This window comes from Pangasianodon hypophthalmus, chromosome 1, assembly GCF_027358585.1.
Source record: "Pangasianodon hypophthalmus isolate fPanHyp1 chromosome 1, fPanHyp1.pri, whole genome shotgun sequence".
NCBI lineage: Eukaryota > Metazoa > Chordata > Actinopteri > Siluriformes > Pangasiidae > Pangasianodon > Pangasianodon hypophthalmus.
In genome coordinates, this window is record NC_069710.1 from 19572798 (window position 1) to 19590978 (window position 18181).

General features: G+C 36.9%; 1 protein-coding gene across 3 annotated transcripts; it reads left to right on the top strand.

Moving 5' to 3' along the window:
• Window positions 1–513: 513 nt before the first annotated feature.
• On the top strand, window positions 514–13056 carry lingo4b (leucine rich repeat and Ig domain containing 4b). Of its 3 annotated transcripts, none has more exons than XM_026926201.3 (2): window positions 514–966; window positions 10453–13056. In XM_026926201.3, exon 2 carries the CDS (start codon window positions 10465–10467, stop codon window positions 12292–12294), a length of 1830 nt encoding a protein of 609 aa, XP_026782002.3. In that variant the 5' UTR covers window positions 514–966; window positions 10453–10464; the 3' UTR covers window positions 12295–13056. The 3 variants fall into 3 exon arrangements, with proteins under 3 accessions (XP_026782002.3, XP_053088212.1, XP_053088218.1); XM_053232237.1 differs by having other exon boundaries at window positions 514–942; XM_053232243.1 differs by lacking the exon at window positions 514–966 and adding an exon at window positions 8746–9359.
• Window positions 13057–18181: the final 5125 nt, after the last annotated feature.

The following is an 18181-nucleotide window of genomic DNA, read 5'->3' on the forward strand; positions in this document are numbered from 1 at the left end:
TTAGGGGCCAGATAGCCTTTTGTATGCTTGAAAAACAAAATAACTGTTCATTCAGCTGTCCATTTAAGGAGATGCACTGGGAAAATGCACTGATAACAGAGTGGGAGTATTTGAGAGTAAGTTTTTTTTTTTTTTTTTTTTTTAATGGCAACAGCCAATTTATATTTTACACTACAATCCCAATTGGATAAACTAATTAGGTTTATTGACACACTGTACTTTTAACCAGTGCTGTAGAGGACACTGGGGATATTGCTCTATTCGCACAAGCCTTAATTGTTTCCTTTTGCTGCTCACCTTCAAATTTACTTAAAATTGGGTTTATACACAATGTCTATTCTCAAAAATGAATAAATAAGTAAACAAACAAACAGGCCTAAATAAATAAATAAAACAATAATGCCTATTCTCTATTCTCACGATAGATAAGTGTGTGTGTGTGTGTGTGTGTGTGTGTTGTCCTGGATGAACTCCAACCGTGAGTGTGTGTCTAATACACTACAAAATCCTGTCAGGACAGTCGCAGCTCACGAGCGCACTCTTTAAACCCAAGAGCTCACGCGCAGAGGATGCTTTGATTTGTCTCGAGCGAATAATGTTAGCTCATTTTTCCCCTCTTCTATGCACGAGCCATCATAAAGTCCCAAATGAATCTCATCTCTCGCTCCATTTGCGCGATGGCAAAGTGCGTCGAAGTTGCGGGAGGGCTGAGGAGAGTCGACCTAAATTATGGTTGCAATTATCTTTATAGACCCAGGGGACAAGGCGGCGTAGACAGAAGGAATTAGTGAAGGAGTAAAACGATTAAAACGCTCGACCCCTGTCTCCAGACAGGTTCGCTCATTACCGCGATAGAGGACACGAAGAGCAGAGGAGGCTGAATGAGGAGAGACATGCGGATAACGCCTGGGAAAATTGTGCCAGCTTTTCGTTGCATCATTGGTAAGACCTCACGTTAACTTTCCCGTAAGTCGCATGTTTGTTTATCATATTGCTCAACTGAATGTGAGGGGAACCGCACACTTCCTGTTTTATATTATGAATAGTGTGTAAAGTTTCCATGTGCGTATTGAGGATCACACTGCTTCCTGGTTCGTTATGAAACTACCCCTATGGTTTGCTAGCAGCTTTGTTTTGATCCGGGATGTCACTGTTGGACTGGGGGAGAAGCCTGCTGTAACAGGTCATGGTGGATTTGATAAATAGCATATTAGTGTGCCTGCTGGTGTAAGAGCTCTCATTTATAGCATTCTCATTTATAGGAGAAAAGATTTATGGGGTAGTAAGAAGTATTTATGAAAATATGAAACAATACAGTGAAACAATATGAAAATAAGCAATTGCTAGAGTTCCAAATTTATGGGTTGTACAATAGCTTATTGCTTTCATTCTCATTCATACATGTATTCTTTCCTTTTTTCACCTGGAGATATCAAGAACTATCTGAAGTGACTCATGGTAGTAAGCTTAGGTAACTGAACTTTCATCCATCCATCCATCCATCCATCCATTTTTCTGTACCGTTTGTCCTATACACGGTTGCAGGGAGCCTGGAGCCTATCCCTGGGGACTTGGGGCACAAGGTGGGGGACACCCTGGATGGGTGCCAACCCATCTCAGGGCACAATCACACACACACTCACACACCCCGGACAATTTACTACATTTTTAATTTTATTTATTGGATAGGAAACGTGCTCATTAATCAACAGTCAGATACTGTAAATAAGCCAGAATTAGCCCAGCAGGCTAATTTTCATCTGTTGCCCCTTGCCAAATTTTAAGGTGGCAACCTAAAATAAAAATCTAATAAGTTATCACAAATAACAAACATGTATCAATACAATAACACCAAAAACATATCCGTGATTATGTAATGATTTAGAGATGCCAGTCAGCCTACAATACATGTCTTTGGACTGGGAGAAGAATCCCCCGGAGCACAGGGAGAACATGCAAGCTCCACACACACAGGGCAGAGACGGGAATCGCCCGCAAACGAGGCAAATGTGCTAACCACTAAATCACTGTGCCCCCGTGATTAAACTTAAGGAACCCAAATGTCTTCAAGATTATAACACATGCGTTTTGAATGACTGTAACCCAGACATCCTTATCCAGAGCAATTTACAGAAGTGCTTTGAAGTCAGGGTCTAGCAATACCCTTAAACTAAAACTGTATTAGAAAGAAGTTAGTACAGTAAGAAAAACACACAAGTCAAGGGATAAAAACAACAACACCAAAACAAAACATAGATTAGTGCTCATTTAAGTGTTTGGTAAAGAGGTAGGTATTTAGTCTTCATTTGAAAGCAGTTAGTGACTCAGCTGTTCAGACAGATAGGGAAGTTCATTCCACCGCTGCTATGCTACAGGTTTGCAGGGAATGTGGTGAAGAGCAAGGCTTTTGTCTCTATTACTACTCTCACTTTACTACAATAGGCAGTCATCCCGATAATTAGAAGGAGGTAAAATGGAGGAGTCACAGTTAAAACAAGAACCTCTGACAGTCAATCTAATTTCCAACTGAGCCAAATTACTGGTTCAGGGGGAAAAAATCTGGCTCCTTTCATATTCTTGCCACATTCTGATGAGCTCAGGTTTCCTGATTCAGATTTTGGCTCGCCTGCACAAATTGTCAATTAATATTAATAAACAGGCTTGTACACACACATTCTGGTGCTCGGGAGATCAAAGAGGAAAAAAGGCACCCTCCATCTCATAACTCTCACCACCCACACACATACGACACCCACTACTCTTACCTAGTTGTTATTCATAACTTTGCCTTGTGTTCAAGGAAGACACAGGACATAATACAGCTAATCACTGTTCAGGTGTTTGGGTCAAGCTAGCCACATTAGATTTGTGGTTTCTTCAAGAAACAAATGTTCTTTCAAGACGTACTGTAATGGCATTGACAACTTTCGAGTATGTCACTGTCTTAAGTTGATTTGAGGCTGTGTGATTGATTACAGTAGTCTTTTAAGATTATTACCTGTCACACTGTATAAGATGAACGCAGTTAAAATCTTGGCAGAATTCTATAACAGACTGTACAATAACATTTTTTCTCTATGAACATTGTCTAACAATAGACTTGCTATTAAAGAAAATTACTGCCTTCTGCAGTCAATCAGTGTAATCTGGGCTCATGCATCGCATAAACATTCTTCAGTGTGAGCTTGAGGTAATAAGGATATTTTTCTGGCCATTAGCATGTTTTCTTCATGTTTCACCATTGCCATCACTGTTTTTGTAGCTGTCCCATGAGTTTCACATAGTCCTATTCTCCTGCTGGTGGCTTTTAGACAAGTGGTTTAGTAGCAACCACACTCTGGTATTTTAATTAAAAAAATTCGGACACTACCAGAACTTTGTTGTTAACCATCTTTGGTCACAATGGCACTAAATCGGAAACTGGTGACCACGTCACATTATGCATTCTAAGACTGCAAATCTCAGCTCAAGACCAAATAATTCTTTTACTATATGTGATTTTTGAGCAAACCTGGCTTTAGTGTGGCACATGGCACAGATTCTGTTACCATCACTTCAGCTTCAATTCACATAGACATCACATGCAATGGATATAAAAAGTCTACACACCCCTGTTAAAATCGCAGGTTTTTGTGAAGTAAAAGAATGACAGATCATGTCAGATCTTTTCTCACCTTTAATGTGCAATTGCAAAGTATACAAATAAAGTGAAAAACAATCAGAAAATTTTATAGGGAAAAAAAGAAAAATAAAAAACTTACAATAACCTAGTTGCATAAGTGTGCACACCCCTAAACTAATACTTTTTTGAAACACTTTTTGATTTTATTAAGCCACTCAGTCTTTTTAGGTAAGAGTCTATGAGCATCGCACATCGTAACTTGGCAATATTTTCCCACTTTTTCTTGCAGAAACATTCTAGATCCATCAAATTGGGAGGGCATCTCGTGTGCACAGCCCGCTTCAGGTCACAGATTTTTAGTTGGATTCAGGTCTGGGCTCTGGCTAGGTCTTTCAAAAACATTGATCCCCTTTTGGTTAAGCCATTCCTTTGCTGATTTGATTGTATACTTTGGGTCATTGTCGTGCTGAAAGGTGAAATTCCTTTTCATCTTCAGCTTACCAGCAAACCCCTGAAAGTTTTGCACTAAAATCGGCTGGTATTTGTAGGTATTCATGATTCCCTCCACCTTGATAAAAGCCCCAGTTCTGGCTGAAGAAAAGCAGCCCTAAAGCATGATGCTGCCACCACCATGCTTCACCGTGGGTATGGTGTTCTTTTGGCGATGTGTTTTTTTTGTGCCAAACATACCTTTTGGATTTATGAAATTATTATACCTTTAGGAATTGGTCTCATCAGACCATAACACATTTTGCCACATGGTTTGGGGTGATTTAGTTGGGATTGGATATATTTTTGTGAGAAAGGACTTCTGTCTAGTCACCCTACACCATAGCGCAGACACATGAAGAATACGAGAGATTGTTCTCACATGCAGACAGTACTTGTCAGATATTCCTGCAGCTCCTTTAATGTTGCTGTTGATCTCTCGGTAGCCTCCCTGGTAAATTCTGTCTTGTCCTTTTGCAAATGGAACGTCCTGTTCTTGGTAATGTCACTGTGGTGCTCCATTTTCTCCACTTGTTGATGATGGCCTTCGTGGTGTTCCACGGTACATCTAATGTTTTGGAAATTTTTTGTACCTCTCTCTTGATCGATATCTTTCGACACTGGGACCCTGTACAGGTTTTTTCAGCTTTTTGCAGACCATGGTTTCAGCAGTCAGATGAAACCAAGAAGATGGCAAGAAAATCCTACAGAAACAGCTGGTCTTTATTTGGGGTTAATCAGAATAATTTCATTGATGACAGCTGTATGATAATTACATTTGAAAAAGAAATTGAATGTGATTGGTTCATTCTGAACACAGCCACATCCCCAATAATGAAAGGATGTGCACACTTATGCAACAAGGTTATTGTAACTTTTTTATTATTCCTATTTTTCCCTAAAATGTTTGATTGTTTCTCACTTATTTTTTATATGTTGTAGTTGAGAGTGGGAAATGTTTTGACATGATTTATCTTGGTTTAATATTTTTCATCACAAAAACTTGCCATTTTACCAGGGATGTTTTGAGTTTTTATATACACTGTAGACCTTAACCTTCAGTGATAAATGTTTTTATTACAGGAACAGAATTAAAGATTAAAAAAAAGGGCTAAAAAAAAACCTCTACAATGTCTGAGATTCATAGTGCTGGGCAAAGACTAATTTTACCTTTTGGGGTCATTACAAACCTTGATAAGATCCCAGATCTGCAAATCTCAATGGTAAGCCTTGTCATATAAGCTCCTTGAGTTGGGTTTTTAAAAAACATGTTTTATATCATTTACCATATTTAAATTTGAGAAATATGACAACTACACACATTAAATTATATCTATTCACATGCCAAAAATGCGTCAGACTTTAATACACTTCACTGAGGTGTATTTGCCTATTATAGAAATGGTCTGATTTACTTTTGCTTATTTCCTGAGACTACATTTTTTAAAACATTGCCTTTTTGCCCTTTGAAATCTCATTAGTGTGTAAATTAATACCCACATAATATCCTGCCTCCTGGTGGCCGTATATATAATAATTGTATTGTCTAGGGCACTTGTACAGACTGAGAGCAGGGGCACAGCAGCCTGCATTTAGTGAAAGTTTCCTGTACTGGGAGATTAAACAGCAGCCTGTTCTACCAGTAATGTGCAGTGAGGGGAATTTCTCAGTGAAGGCTAAAGCGAGAAGACTTGGGGAAAATCCAAATGAGCATTTTAATCAGCTAACTTTAAATACATAGCCCGTGTCACAGTCCCCACCTGCTGCTTGATTTATTTCTGACTCCTGTAATTCCTGGAGTGGTTGCCCTGATGGTTTGTTTTGCTCAGTCACTCTGTCAATATTGCCTACCAAGCTTCAAATTAATTAGTTTGGGATTTAAGAGCACCAATTATAGGTGAGTGAGAATCTGATGAAAGGCTGCATTGTATAGGTGGTGCTATACAACTTATTATACACATCATACATTTACAAGGCCTTTCTTTGTATATGAGCTAAGTAATCACTTAATGTAAATATATCAGTGGTAATCCCATTAACATATAAACCCTGTAGGTTCATACATTTCGTTTTAGCTTCAAAAGCTTTCAGTGTGTGAAAGTTTGCTGGCAGCAATCAGCTTGTCTTTGGTCAGCTGTCACTTCCACATTTTTATTTGCATTTTTGTTTGTAATCTTGATGGTGAGAAGCAGAGGGACTGCCCAGACACAAATCTATCAGGAAACAGTCTGACCCTTATGTAGTTAGAAAGTCCATAGTAGTCCATATACGCTGAAACTGGCCAAACAACCCCTGATCTAAGTATATGATCTAATTCTAAGCTTACGAGGAATCTCAGGCTGGTATACACATGAAACAGACTTGAATCATACTCCTCCCCCAGCAACAGCCAATTCCTATTACTGGAATCTGGTCTGAAACCAGGACTTTGCAAATTATATCAGCTCAAACCAACCAGCATGTGTGTCAAACAGAAGCCAGCTGTCTGCTCTCTGTAAGGGATTATGCAAATATTTGTTTGTGAACTGGTTATATGGTGTCTAATCCACTGCATTCAGTAGAGGAACACATTGCTTTAAAATTATTATTATTTTTTTTAAAACTCAACCTTTAAGTGCAATGAACAAATGTAATTACCTTATTACAGTAATGCATACATATTCAGTTGTATTGCACGGGTCATCCATTTTCCCAGTACAAGTGATATGTTTACATGCTAGTGCTGCCAATCAGACATACAAAGGTAAAACTAGATCCTTTCATTAAAAAACAGTCCATCACAGATGTATGTCATCAGTGCATGTCCCGTTTCTCTACGCAATCCTTTTTTTAGTCAGCTATAGAGTACAGCACAAGGCTGAAATAATAATCTTCAATAATCTTCAATTTAAGAATATGTTCTGTTAGACTTTGGATTAAGCTTCCTTTAGCTCTTTAAAAATGTAGCCAAGAAAAGTGAATGTCAATGTCAGTTTAACCAAAGATGAAAAAAAATAAGGTTATCCTGTGTCTGTTCCTTGTTTAAACACAAGGACAACAAATTAGGACATTTTTTCCATTGTGTCTTGCAAAAAATAAATCAAATCTGACTAATAAGCCAATACAGAAAGCTGCATGCTTTCACGCCCCACCTCTGCATGTGCAACAGCCTTGGGATTGATATTGATGTATATATAAGCAATGATTAATGTAATCATTTTTGTTATGGGCCTGAAGCCTTTGTACACAAACCTCATTTTGTTTTTATATCTCTCCTTTAGTTTTAAGCATAGAAATCAGTCTGTTCTACACATACCAAGAATAAATCTGAGAACCTATATTATATACAAATTTGCAAGAGTGAAGAAATCCATAGGCCTTTCTTATTTGTTTTATAACTCATATTTGTGTATGTTTTTCCTTGTAAGAATGTTTGAGTATTCATTACAAAAATGACCAAGTGCAATCAGGCATAAAATATTCCTTGTCAGTGTTTATTTGGGTACAAGAACAGTTTTTATACAATGCATAGAGTAAATGCAGATTGTGAAAATAAAATGCTACAGCAGAGAAAATGATAGGAAAGCAAATTTAAAACTTAATAATAATCAGATTTGTAAAAGACTATATTAGTACCTGGAATAACAACAAAAAAAACAAACAAAAAAAACACACTTCTCTTTCCACTATGGCTAAGAAAAGACCATAAATCATACCTTATACATGACCCTTCAACTATTACATTACACCTTACTTACCATATTATTTGTTTTACATTATTGTTTCCCAGTTTGTCCCAACAGGCTAAGTTTCTGGGCTTGGTCCTGATAACCCATATAAAAATATGTCACTTCTGAGGCCCAACATAGAAGGCCATATCTTTATAGACATTTACATATAGTAATTCTAGGCATATTAATCAAACAAATAAGAATCACCTAATTAATTAGTCATATGAAGAAAACAAAAGAAATCTGCACCAATTATCAATCTGTACCCTTTCTCATGGGGAAAACACTCAGGCGTTCTGTTATCTTCTATCACTCATTCCTGCACCTGTTATTTGCTGGAGGAGCCTTTAATACTCACGAGTGCAGTCCTGCTGAATTCTGCAGAGCGTGGAAATGGCGCCAGTTGCTGGAGCAATAAACAGCTCTCTCTCACATGCACAAACTATTGTTGTTTTATCTGTGGAATTCTAATTGGGGATTAGTGAGCAGCTGGGGTTAGTTCTCACACAGGCAAGGTAGGAATAGCACCACAGTGTGTAAAAGAGGGCAAGCGAGTCAGCATTTCAGGTCTGCACATGGAGGTCAAATGTCAGGCTAGATACAGAGGCCAGTGACCTTTCATACATTTCTCTGTCTAATGCTTCATTGGCTCAGATGGAATATTAAATAAAGTTAAAAAGTCTTGAAGGTTATTGTATATTTTGTTCAATGTCAGACTGCCTGAAACAGCAGTCCTTTTCAAACAAAGGTACATTTACATGGAGTACTATTCACCCTGTCTTTGTTGCTATGATTTCTCTGCTGAGTGTTATAAGAAAGTCATATCTGACCTGGTCCTAAGACTTTAGCTGCAACCTAATGAAGCTGTCCAGCCTTGATGAGGTTTATCTGTTGGTGAAATTGGAGAACACTGACCACACATGTGCTTAAGGGGAAGTGTACTGTAATCAGGTTGGCAATAATATGGTTTTTAGTTGTTTGTCATTGTTGATTACATTAGATTTTTTAAAAAAATCACATATTTAAGTGAGTTTTGTTGTTATGTATACAATTTACTATGAAACACAGGGATTCAAAATGTCTGTATGATGTACCGTATGTGCCTTAAACCATTAGGCACATACATCAGGCACATACAAACCATAAAATTCCCAAAGCTATTGTGGATGTTGAAAATGTGGTACATGTTGAGTGAATGAATGAAAAGGTAGGAATACAGAAGGTAATAAAGCGAGTCATTCCTTAAGCACTACCCAAGTTTGTGCACCTGTCTAAATCAAACAGAGGGATCAACACTTTCATTTTTGTAAGCCGGGTTCTCACTCCACAGATAGTCTCCATGCTGTTAGAATAGGACAGCCCATTCCAGCATTCTTGCTGCCAGACCCGCATTAAAAGTAGAAGACCCTCTGTGGGAATACTAAGCTTGAAACCAAATTGAATTGGCGTCTACAGTCATGTGCCTGCTGCTTCTTAAATTATATCAGAAGGAAAAATTGACTGTCCTTGAGAACAGCAAGTGACTTTGAGCTGCACAGGTTTGAATTGGTTTCTATGTTATAAACGAGTGATTTATTTAAGGGATTTACATGTTTTCCTTTTTGGCATGCACCAAATTTAACTTTACTCAAATTGTTCATGTAATTCGTGTGGTTACAAAAAATCTATTCAATATTAATTATGTCTATTTAATAGGAAATTGAGTGTATTCAGTACGTTTATTTTGTTTGTGTTGGAGTACATTCTTTAATACAGTGCAAACTGAGGCAGAATTAATGTTTATATTAACTCTAACAGACAACACATGATCTTGAACGCTGTGGTTATCAGGCTTATTTTATATAACAAAAATCTGAACTATCAGATCAGAAAATCTAAATTTGGACTGTGTTTTTCAGAATGATCTAGATCTGAAATTATAATAGCTTTGAATAATATTGGCTGTATGTTACTGATTATTAACATTAAATGGCTCTACTGTATTCATTGGTAGTGTACAACTAACTGAAAATGAGGAAGCTTTTAAAAAAACAACACGTTAGAGAAAGAGTACATAATTGCCATCTAGAATATTTGGGGAAACTATATGCCATGATCATGTTATGTTGCTTAGTAGCAAATAGCCTTCATTTAAAATATTTTTGAAACTTCCTCTTGTATGTTTGTCCAACATTTATCCAAGTTTATAAGGTACACATTAAAAATGCACAAGAATAGCCACAACATCAACAACAAGAACAACAACAGCAGCAGCAATAATAATAATAATAATAATAATAATAATAATAATAATTATTATTATTATTATTATATGGCTACACTGCCTTCACTAAACTCCCACCATACTTCACTTACAATTAGGTTTGGAGCTAGCATGTGACATTTTTATAGTGTGTAAATACATATGTGTCACTTTCTTTCTATTGGTAACATGGTTAAACCCCAAATAGATCAAACTGAGTAGGGAGCAAAAGTAAACTTGCTTGTATTTTCAAATGGTGCTTGTACCTTCACAGTATATCACATTGCACCCCTAGCAATATTAAGCAATGTTGTTATAATGTTATTCATTTGATGTTGATCTGCTCTATAAATCACTCCTAACTGAGACTGTTTCTGTGGTTCCAACAGGCAGGAAGTAAGATGTTTGTGGAGTTGTGTCATCAGAAGTGGGTCTCTATAGTAGCACTCCTGCTACTATACTGTTTGCAATTATCAGCGTCCGATTTCCTATGGCCATGTCCTCAAAAGTGTATTTGTAGGCAGGACACACTAGAGGTCAACTGCTCTTCAAAACACTTAACAGTTGTTCCAGAAGGATTGCACATCAGTGCCAGGCGGCTGAATCTTTCTGGCAACCGCTTGAAGACACTGAGTCGGCGACAGTTTTATGGATTAACCCAACTAGAGGAGCTCGACCTCAGTGAGAACATTATATCTATGATTGAAGTGGAAACATTTCAGGGTCTGAAAAACCTACAAATTTTAAAAATAAAAAACAACCGGCTTAAGATCATTCCAGTTGGTGTCTTTTCTGGTTTGCCGAACCTTCTCAGCCTGGACATTAGCAAGAATGAGATACTTGTGTTTCTAGACTACACATTTCAGGAGATGGTGAACCTACGGGAAATGAATGCAGGGGAAAATGACCTGGTGTTTATCTCACAGAGGGCCTTTGTTGGTCTGCAGAGCTTACAGGAGCTGAACGTGGACCGCAGTAACCTTACCTCTATCCCTACTGAAGCATTTTCTCAGCTCCAAAGCCTGACCAAACTGCACCTACGGAGACTCAACATTAATGTATTGCCCAACAATGCCTTTCGTCGGCTGTACCAGCTGCATACACTGCAGATACTTCAGTGGCCCTCACTAGAGACTTTAAACAGCAACAGCCTTATGAGTCTAAACCTCACCACCTTGGTTATCAGTAACTGCAATCTGAGTGCCATACCATATGCCTCATTGCGCCATTTAACACACCTGATCTACTTAGATCTGTCCTACAACCCTATTACATCTATAGAGGGCAATATGCTAGGGGAATTGGTCAGACTTCGGGAGTTCCACTTGGTAGGTGGAAAACTGCTCCGCATTGAGCCAGGTGCCTTTAGGTGTCTGGTTCACTTTCAGCTGCTCAATGTATCCTCAAACCGACTTACAACCTTAGAAGAGAGTGCCTTCCACGCAGTCGGAAACCTACAGACCTTGCGGCTAGACAGGAACCCACTAACTTGTGACTGTAGGCTACTGTGGGTGGTGCGACGCCGTTTGAGGTTAAACTTTGATGGTCGCCAACCTACATGTTCTGCACCTGAACGTGGTCACAAACGGGAGTTTCGGGACTTTTCAGAGGCAGAGCTCCCAAAAGTGTTCATCTGCAGACAGGCGTGTATCCTGGAACGTAAGCTGCAAGAAGCAAAGGTGGATGAGGGAACAAATGTGCAGTTTGAATGCAAAGCAGATGGGTATCCCCCACCCTCTATAACTTGGTTATCACCCCAGCAGACTCCATTCAGCAGTATGGGGAGAATACGAGTGCATGCAAATGGAACTCTGGAAGTGCGTTATGCCCAAGTGCAGGACACTGGAACTTACCGATGTATTGCAGCTAATGCTGCAGGGAATGATAGTATTTCTGCCAGTCTTCTTGTGAGGAACTCCCCTCGAAACTATACAACTCCCAATTTCTTTGATGACAGTTGGGTTGAAACTTCATTGCCTCCTTCCACCAACTCTTCAGCACAAGTGTCAAGCCCTTACCCCTTTGATGCCAAGACTCTTGTCATTGCTACTACTATGGGTTTCCTTTCTTTTCTAAGCTCTGTGGTCATCTGTTTTGTGTTCATGTTCCTCTGGAGCCAAAGTAAGGGCCAGATTAAACACACAGCCACCATTGACTTTGTGCCACGTTCTTCTATGGGAGGAGGTGGAGATGGTGCAGACACAGGGAGGTTTACAATGAAGCTTATCTGAAGTCATCTAAGGAAAGGGCTTGAGGATAGCTAATGTATGATAAAATATCCAGAATTGTGGATTCTGTAAACTGTACTGAAATACTGGGGGATAGTTTGGTAACATTACATAAGCATCGTAGTGTACAACTGCCTTCAATTCAGTGTTGCTCTTAGCTGGCATTCTATGGGGTCAGTACAAATTGGAAAAAAAATTACTGCTGAAACATTAGAGAGCTTATTTATCTTGGAAGAAATATAGAAAGTTTGTGTTATCATTAAAAAATTATATAAATTAATTGGAGAAATTTGCTCCAAAACAAGCATCACCAGAGATAATATGTTATAATATGTTATAATATGTTATAATATTTTGATCAAGTAATGTGTATATTTTAAAACGTATAGTGTTGTAGTATACAAATTATTTACTGATTCATATTTGCATTGTGGTTTTTGAACTAAATTAAACTAGATCAAAATATAAAAAATTCACTTAAATTGTCAGCGGTGGTATATTTTCCTGAGCTGAAAAAGTGGTGCATGTTATGAATCCTGTAAATGCATGTATTTTTGACCTTAGTATTTTTTATTAAAAATATTTAGATGTGTCCTGCCAATGTACAAATATCATAATGAAAAGAGTATGATGTGATCAGGTGACATATGATGCTTTGCAATAAAATGTATGTGATGTACATATTGTACACTTCTGCTACACATTCAGCTGATTTGCAAAAATATCGATTTTTTTTTCATTAAAACTATTTAAGGACTATGCTGACCTGTCTATTGGGGGTTGGTCATTATTTTGCATGAACCTTTTTGTTGACAACTTTAACGTTTTTAATATTAAATTCAGATTTTTTAAAAGATTTTTATTTTTTATTTTAAAGTATTGCATTGTAGTTCTCTAACTATAGTCCTGTACCTATAAATATCTGATTGCAAATAGTTTCTTACACATCTTAATTCTAATCCTAAAGGGACAACAGTACTGTCATGTGAAAGAAATCTGATATGACTTTATATAAAAAGATTGTTATGCTTCTGTATGTGAATAACCTTCCACCAAGATACATGTAGATGGTGGAGTGACAGTCTTCAGGACGGAATGGTGTGAGGAACAGATGTGCTCAACTGAAGGAAAAGAAACACACACACACACACACACTTCTATCCTGATGGGATTGGTCTCTTAAATGATGGCAATGCCCCCATCCACAGGGTACAAGGGCTCACTGAATGATTTGATGAGTATGAAAATGATGAAAATCCTATGGCCCTTGCAGTCACCATTTTTCATTTGAACACCTACAGCGGCTAAAAAAAAATTCTACACAACCCTGTTAAAATTGCAGGTTTTATTGATGTAAAAAAAATGAACCCAAGATAAATCATGTCAGCTCTTCTTCCACCTTTAATGTAATTTAGCAGCCAACAAAATTCAAGTGAAAAACAAATATAAACATTTTAGTGAAAAAAACAAAGAAAAAATTACAATGACTTGGTTGCACAAGTGTGCACAGCTTTTAACGTATACTGTTTTTAAAGCACCTTTTGCTTGTAATACAGCACTTTGTCTTTTGGTGTAAGATATGCTAAGTTTTGGTGTAACTTAGCATATCCTGATTTAGAAATTTTATTCCAATCTTAGTTGTAAAATGCTCCATATCTATCACATTGCAAGGGGATCTCCTGTGCACAGCCCTCTTCAGGTCATTCTACAGATTTTCAATAGGATTTGGACCTGGAATCTGACTGGGCTATTACAAAACATTGATCAATTTCTTCTGTAGCTATTTCTTTGTTGACCTGTATTTGTGCTTTGGGTTGATATCTTGCTGGAAGGTCTTGCAGAGGCCTGCTGTTTTTGTGCCAAAATAGATTGTTTTTTGGAGCTATCTATGCTCGCCGCAGGTCTTTTGGAATCCCCCAACCCTTAAAAGTTTTCTTCTTGTCCTTTTCTCTATTTTAGAGGGACATCCTGTTCGTGGTAATGTCACTGTGGTGCCTTATTTTCTCCACTTGTTGATGATGGTCTTCACTGAGTTCTATGGTACATCTAATGATTTGAAATTCTTTTGTGCCCCTCTGCTGATTGATACCTTTCGACACTGAGATCCTGTACAGGCTTTGTAAGCTCTTTGCGGACTATGACATCAGCAGTCAGATGACACCAAAATGATGTCAAGAAAATCCCACAGAAAAAGCTGATCTTTAGTTGGGGTTAATCAGAATCACTTCATTGATGATAGGTGTATGATAATTACTTTTGGAAATGCGTTTGAATCTGGATTTTGAATCTGAATCTGAACTCTGAGCACAGTCGCATACCTCATTGTAAAAGGGTGTGCACATTTGTGCAACCAGGTTAATGTACTTTTTTCCTTTTTCTTCTAAAACTTTTCTGTTTGTTTTTCACCTGAATTTTGTTGGTTGCTATATCACATTAAAGGTGGGACAAGATCTATCATGATTTATCTTGGATTAATTTTTTTTTACATCACAAAAACTGCAATCCACTGTATATGAGGTTTTGGACTAATATGTTAGCACTCTCCACCACCATCATCAAAACACCAAATATCTTTTGGAAAAATGGTGTTCATCCCTCCAGTGCAACTCCAGAGGCTTGTAGAATATAGTGCAGTGATGCTGTGCTGGTGGCTAATTTGTATGTTTGACTCAATAAATAAATGAATAAACAAAATTATTTAAAAAATGACAAATATGTATGACTATGTTTTATTTATTTATTTGTTCTCTGTTTCTCTGTGTAATTGTTTATTTATGTATTTCTTCTTTCATAAAGAACAGAATTGGGAATGAATTAATGAAGAATTCCACATAAATACAGAAACGAAATTTTAAGTAAATATACAAATTGACATATTATATTTTATATTAAATTAAATTAAATACAGAAAAAAAATCAATGCCTAAAACCAAAACTAAATAATACATACATGTTTTTGACGTTTTTATTTTATTTTATTTATTAGATGAAATTAACTTATTTTTAATGTGTTTGCTGTGTCATTTGTGTATTTTTAATTAATCTGTTTATTTTTGGCAGATTTACTCCTCCAGAGAATGAATGCAGAAGGCTAATGTTATGTGTTTTTCGGCAATGATGGCTATATTTAATGCAGATTCTGCTATGAAAGAATTTGCTCATGCAGTTTCCACAAATAGACTAGAACAATACTGTGTGTATGACCAGCTGTTTAAACCCTTCAGGATTACCTCTGGAAGACTTAATCTGTTATATAGGTCTGGCTGGGGACATGCCTAGACTATAGATGGATCACCGAGTAACGTAATTTATTAAATACAAAAGTATATTTTCCCTATGTAAAAGTCAAACCTGCAAAAAAGGTTAGAAGAGCTTAAGTCAGTTTTAAATTAATATAGAATCTCAGTGTCCAGACCTGAAACATTGCATTAATATATATTTAATTACAATTCAAATGAGCGATACTTTATATACTTGTAAATAATAATGCATGTGCACCTTTCTTTAAATCTATGGAGTTATCTGCACTTTTATTCATAGATAGGAAGATCTGGGCCAAGGCTTTACAAGGTCCATGTCATTAACAGTAGTATCCACTGAGTGGCGCAAAATGCATAGCTGAAGAATCAGCTGCCTGTGCCTTAATCATCTGAAATCATGTTTCTAAACATTAGGTTGTTGCACAAATTGAGTGCAAAAGTATGGCTTATTTCTCTATAACCATCATTCACTAGGAATTTGCCTTCACTATTACTAATACTTTAAATAAAGTGCTTGATTATTCATTCAGGTTCTTGGATTATAAAACAATATCAGTCAGTATAGCATTCATAAACAAACAGTGCTTGCAACTTAACATTACTCCTTTCTTTTACCAGAGACTCCTTATCACATACTGGATTGGAATATAATCTCAATCCCAATGAGCCTGAAAAGAAAACTGAAATTACACCTTCTGTTTTCACAAATATTAAACAAATGGGATATATTCCTTATTTACATGTAAATTATTAGAGCCCATCCAAATACAGTGTAAAGTACAATTCCACAAAGGGAAACAATGTCAATATCCACAACAACATCAACATTGCAACTTAAGTCAGGCAAAAAAGTAGTCAGAAAATAACATCAAAGTATCATCATTTTCAAATATTATCACAACTTAAAGAATTATAAGGAAACTTTAGTTAAGCAGGAGATCCAAGAAGCAAATATACAAGTCTAAAAGTATACAAGAGCTTCGCTCACATGAAGAACTACTAACAGGTGACAGCTACTTTGCAAAGTCTAAACACTCATGGAAATTTTCCTTAAATGGCTCTAGGGATGTCACTAATTCAATTATGCTAATAATTTCTTCTATCCCACATTCAAAAAACAATTTAATTTGATACAGCTCATGTGTCAAATCATCAACATTTGCTTTATAAAATCTCAGTAAACACAAAAAGACAGTCTTCAGTCCAGGACTAGACTGTACAAGTCTCCAAAAGCCTTCTTTGTGATCTTGGTCACTGCTTAGCTCACCTGCTGAAGATATGATAATGGACCCTGCAGGCTACTGTTGGTTTTTTAAGGATCTCAAAAGTTTCATTGCATTCCGCTGCAATTTTCTCCATGTCTTTCCACAGCCCTTAAAAAAAATAACCAGTCCTATACCGTGGATATGCATCAGGTAAGGAATGAAAAAGATTAAAAGCTGTTGCAAATGATGATCAAGTTGCAAGTGATGATGACTGCAACAGGTTAGAAAGAAATTAAAAGCCACCATAAGTGCTATGAAACTTAGAGCTGGCATCTCAATCACAATTTGGTTCTACTACCATGTACTGAGAGAAAACTTTTAATCTTCTTTGTTATAACAGACAGAATGCCTACAGACCAGCATTGTGTCTCTAGTTTCTTTATATTAGCTCTCATGGCTGTCCAGTATAAGCCTACATGCCTTTCTGAGTTTCTAGCCACTTCTGGCTTGTATACAAACCATTCATAAATGTATACAGCCTTTGATGGAGTGATTACAAACTTTCAGCTGTTCTGATAGTGTCCACTATCAGTCACTATCAGAAGTTAAGGCAGTAGGTGTTGCAGTGAACATAAAACAATGCTGCATTATACCCGCATTAACCAATGTTCACCTCGATGAGTAAAACTGAGCCCGCACAGACTAATATGAACCAGCACCTTAATTAACATGTTTGTGGTTGTTAACTGGTAAAATTCTGAACAGAGACTAAAGCATGAACATTAATCAATGCAGGTGCATTTCATTAACATTTCAACAAACTTCAATTCAATTCATACATGTGTTAGTTTACCTTGTTAATATTACTTCAAACGTATTAATGCTGAAAATCATATTTTTTATGTTAATGTTAGATACAGGAACCTGAATGTACAGAATTACCTGTTTTTATCAGTAGATAATGGAAGTCTTCCACTATGGAATTGCATTTTATCATGTTACTACTCTTAAAGACTACTACTCTTAAATACTTTTTCAAGAGATGAGGTGTTGAAGTATTGGTGCTCCTAAATGCAGCTCAATAAATAGCCTCAGTGAGAACTACACTGCTTAATAAGGAACCTTAGAATATTGACAAAATGTGAAATCATTATAATCAGCATGCAAATAGAAGTTTCAATATAGTAGTAACATACAGACATTTATTTACTTTGCTTGCTTATTTGCTTATACACTGTGAGAGTACACCACACACTCTCACAGACAGAGAGAGAGAGAGAGAGAGAGAGAGAGAGAGAGAGAGAGTCTAATGAATATGCAAGGGAATTGAAAGTGAATAGAGAGTAGGCTATAAATTCTACTTACATTTTTACATTGGTACTGATGAGATCTCACAGTATAGAGCATCTCTCTCTCTCCCTCTCT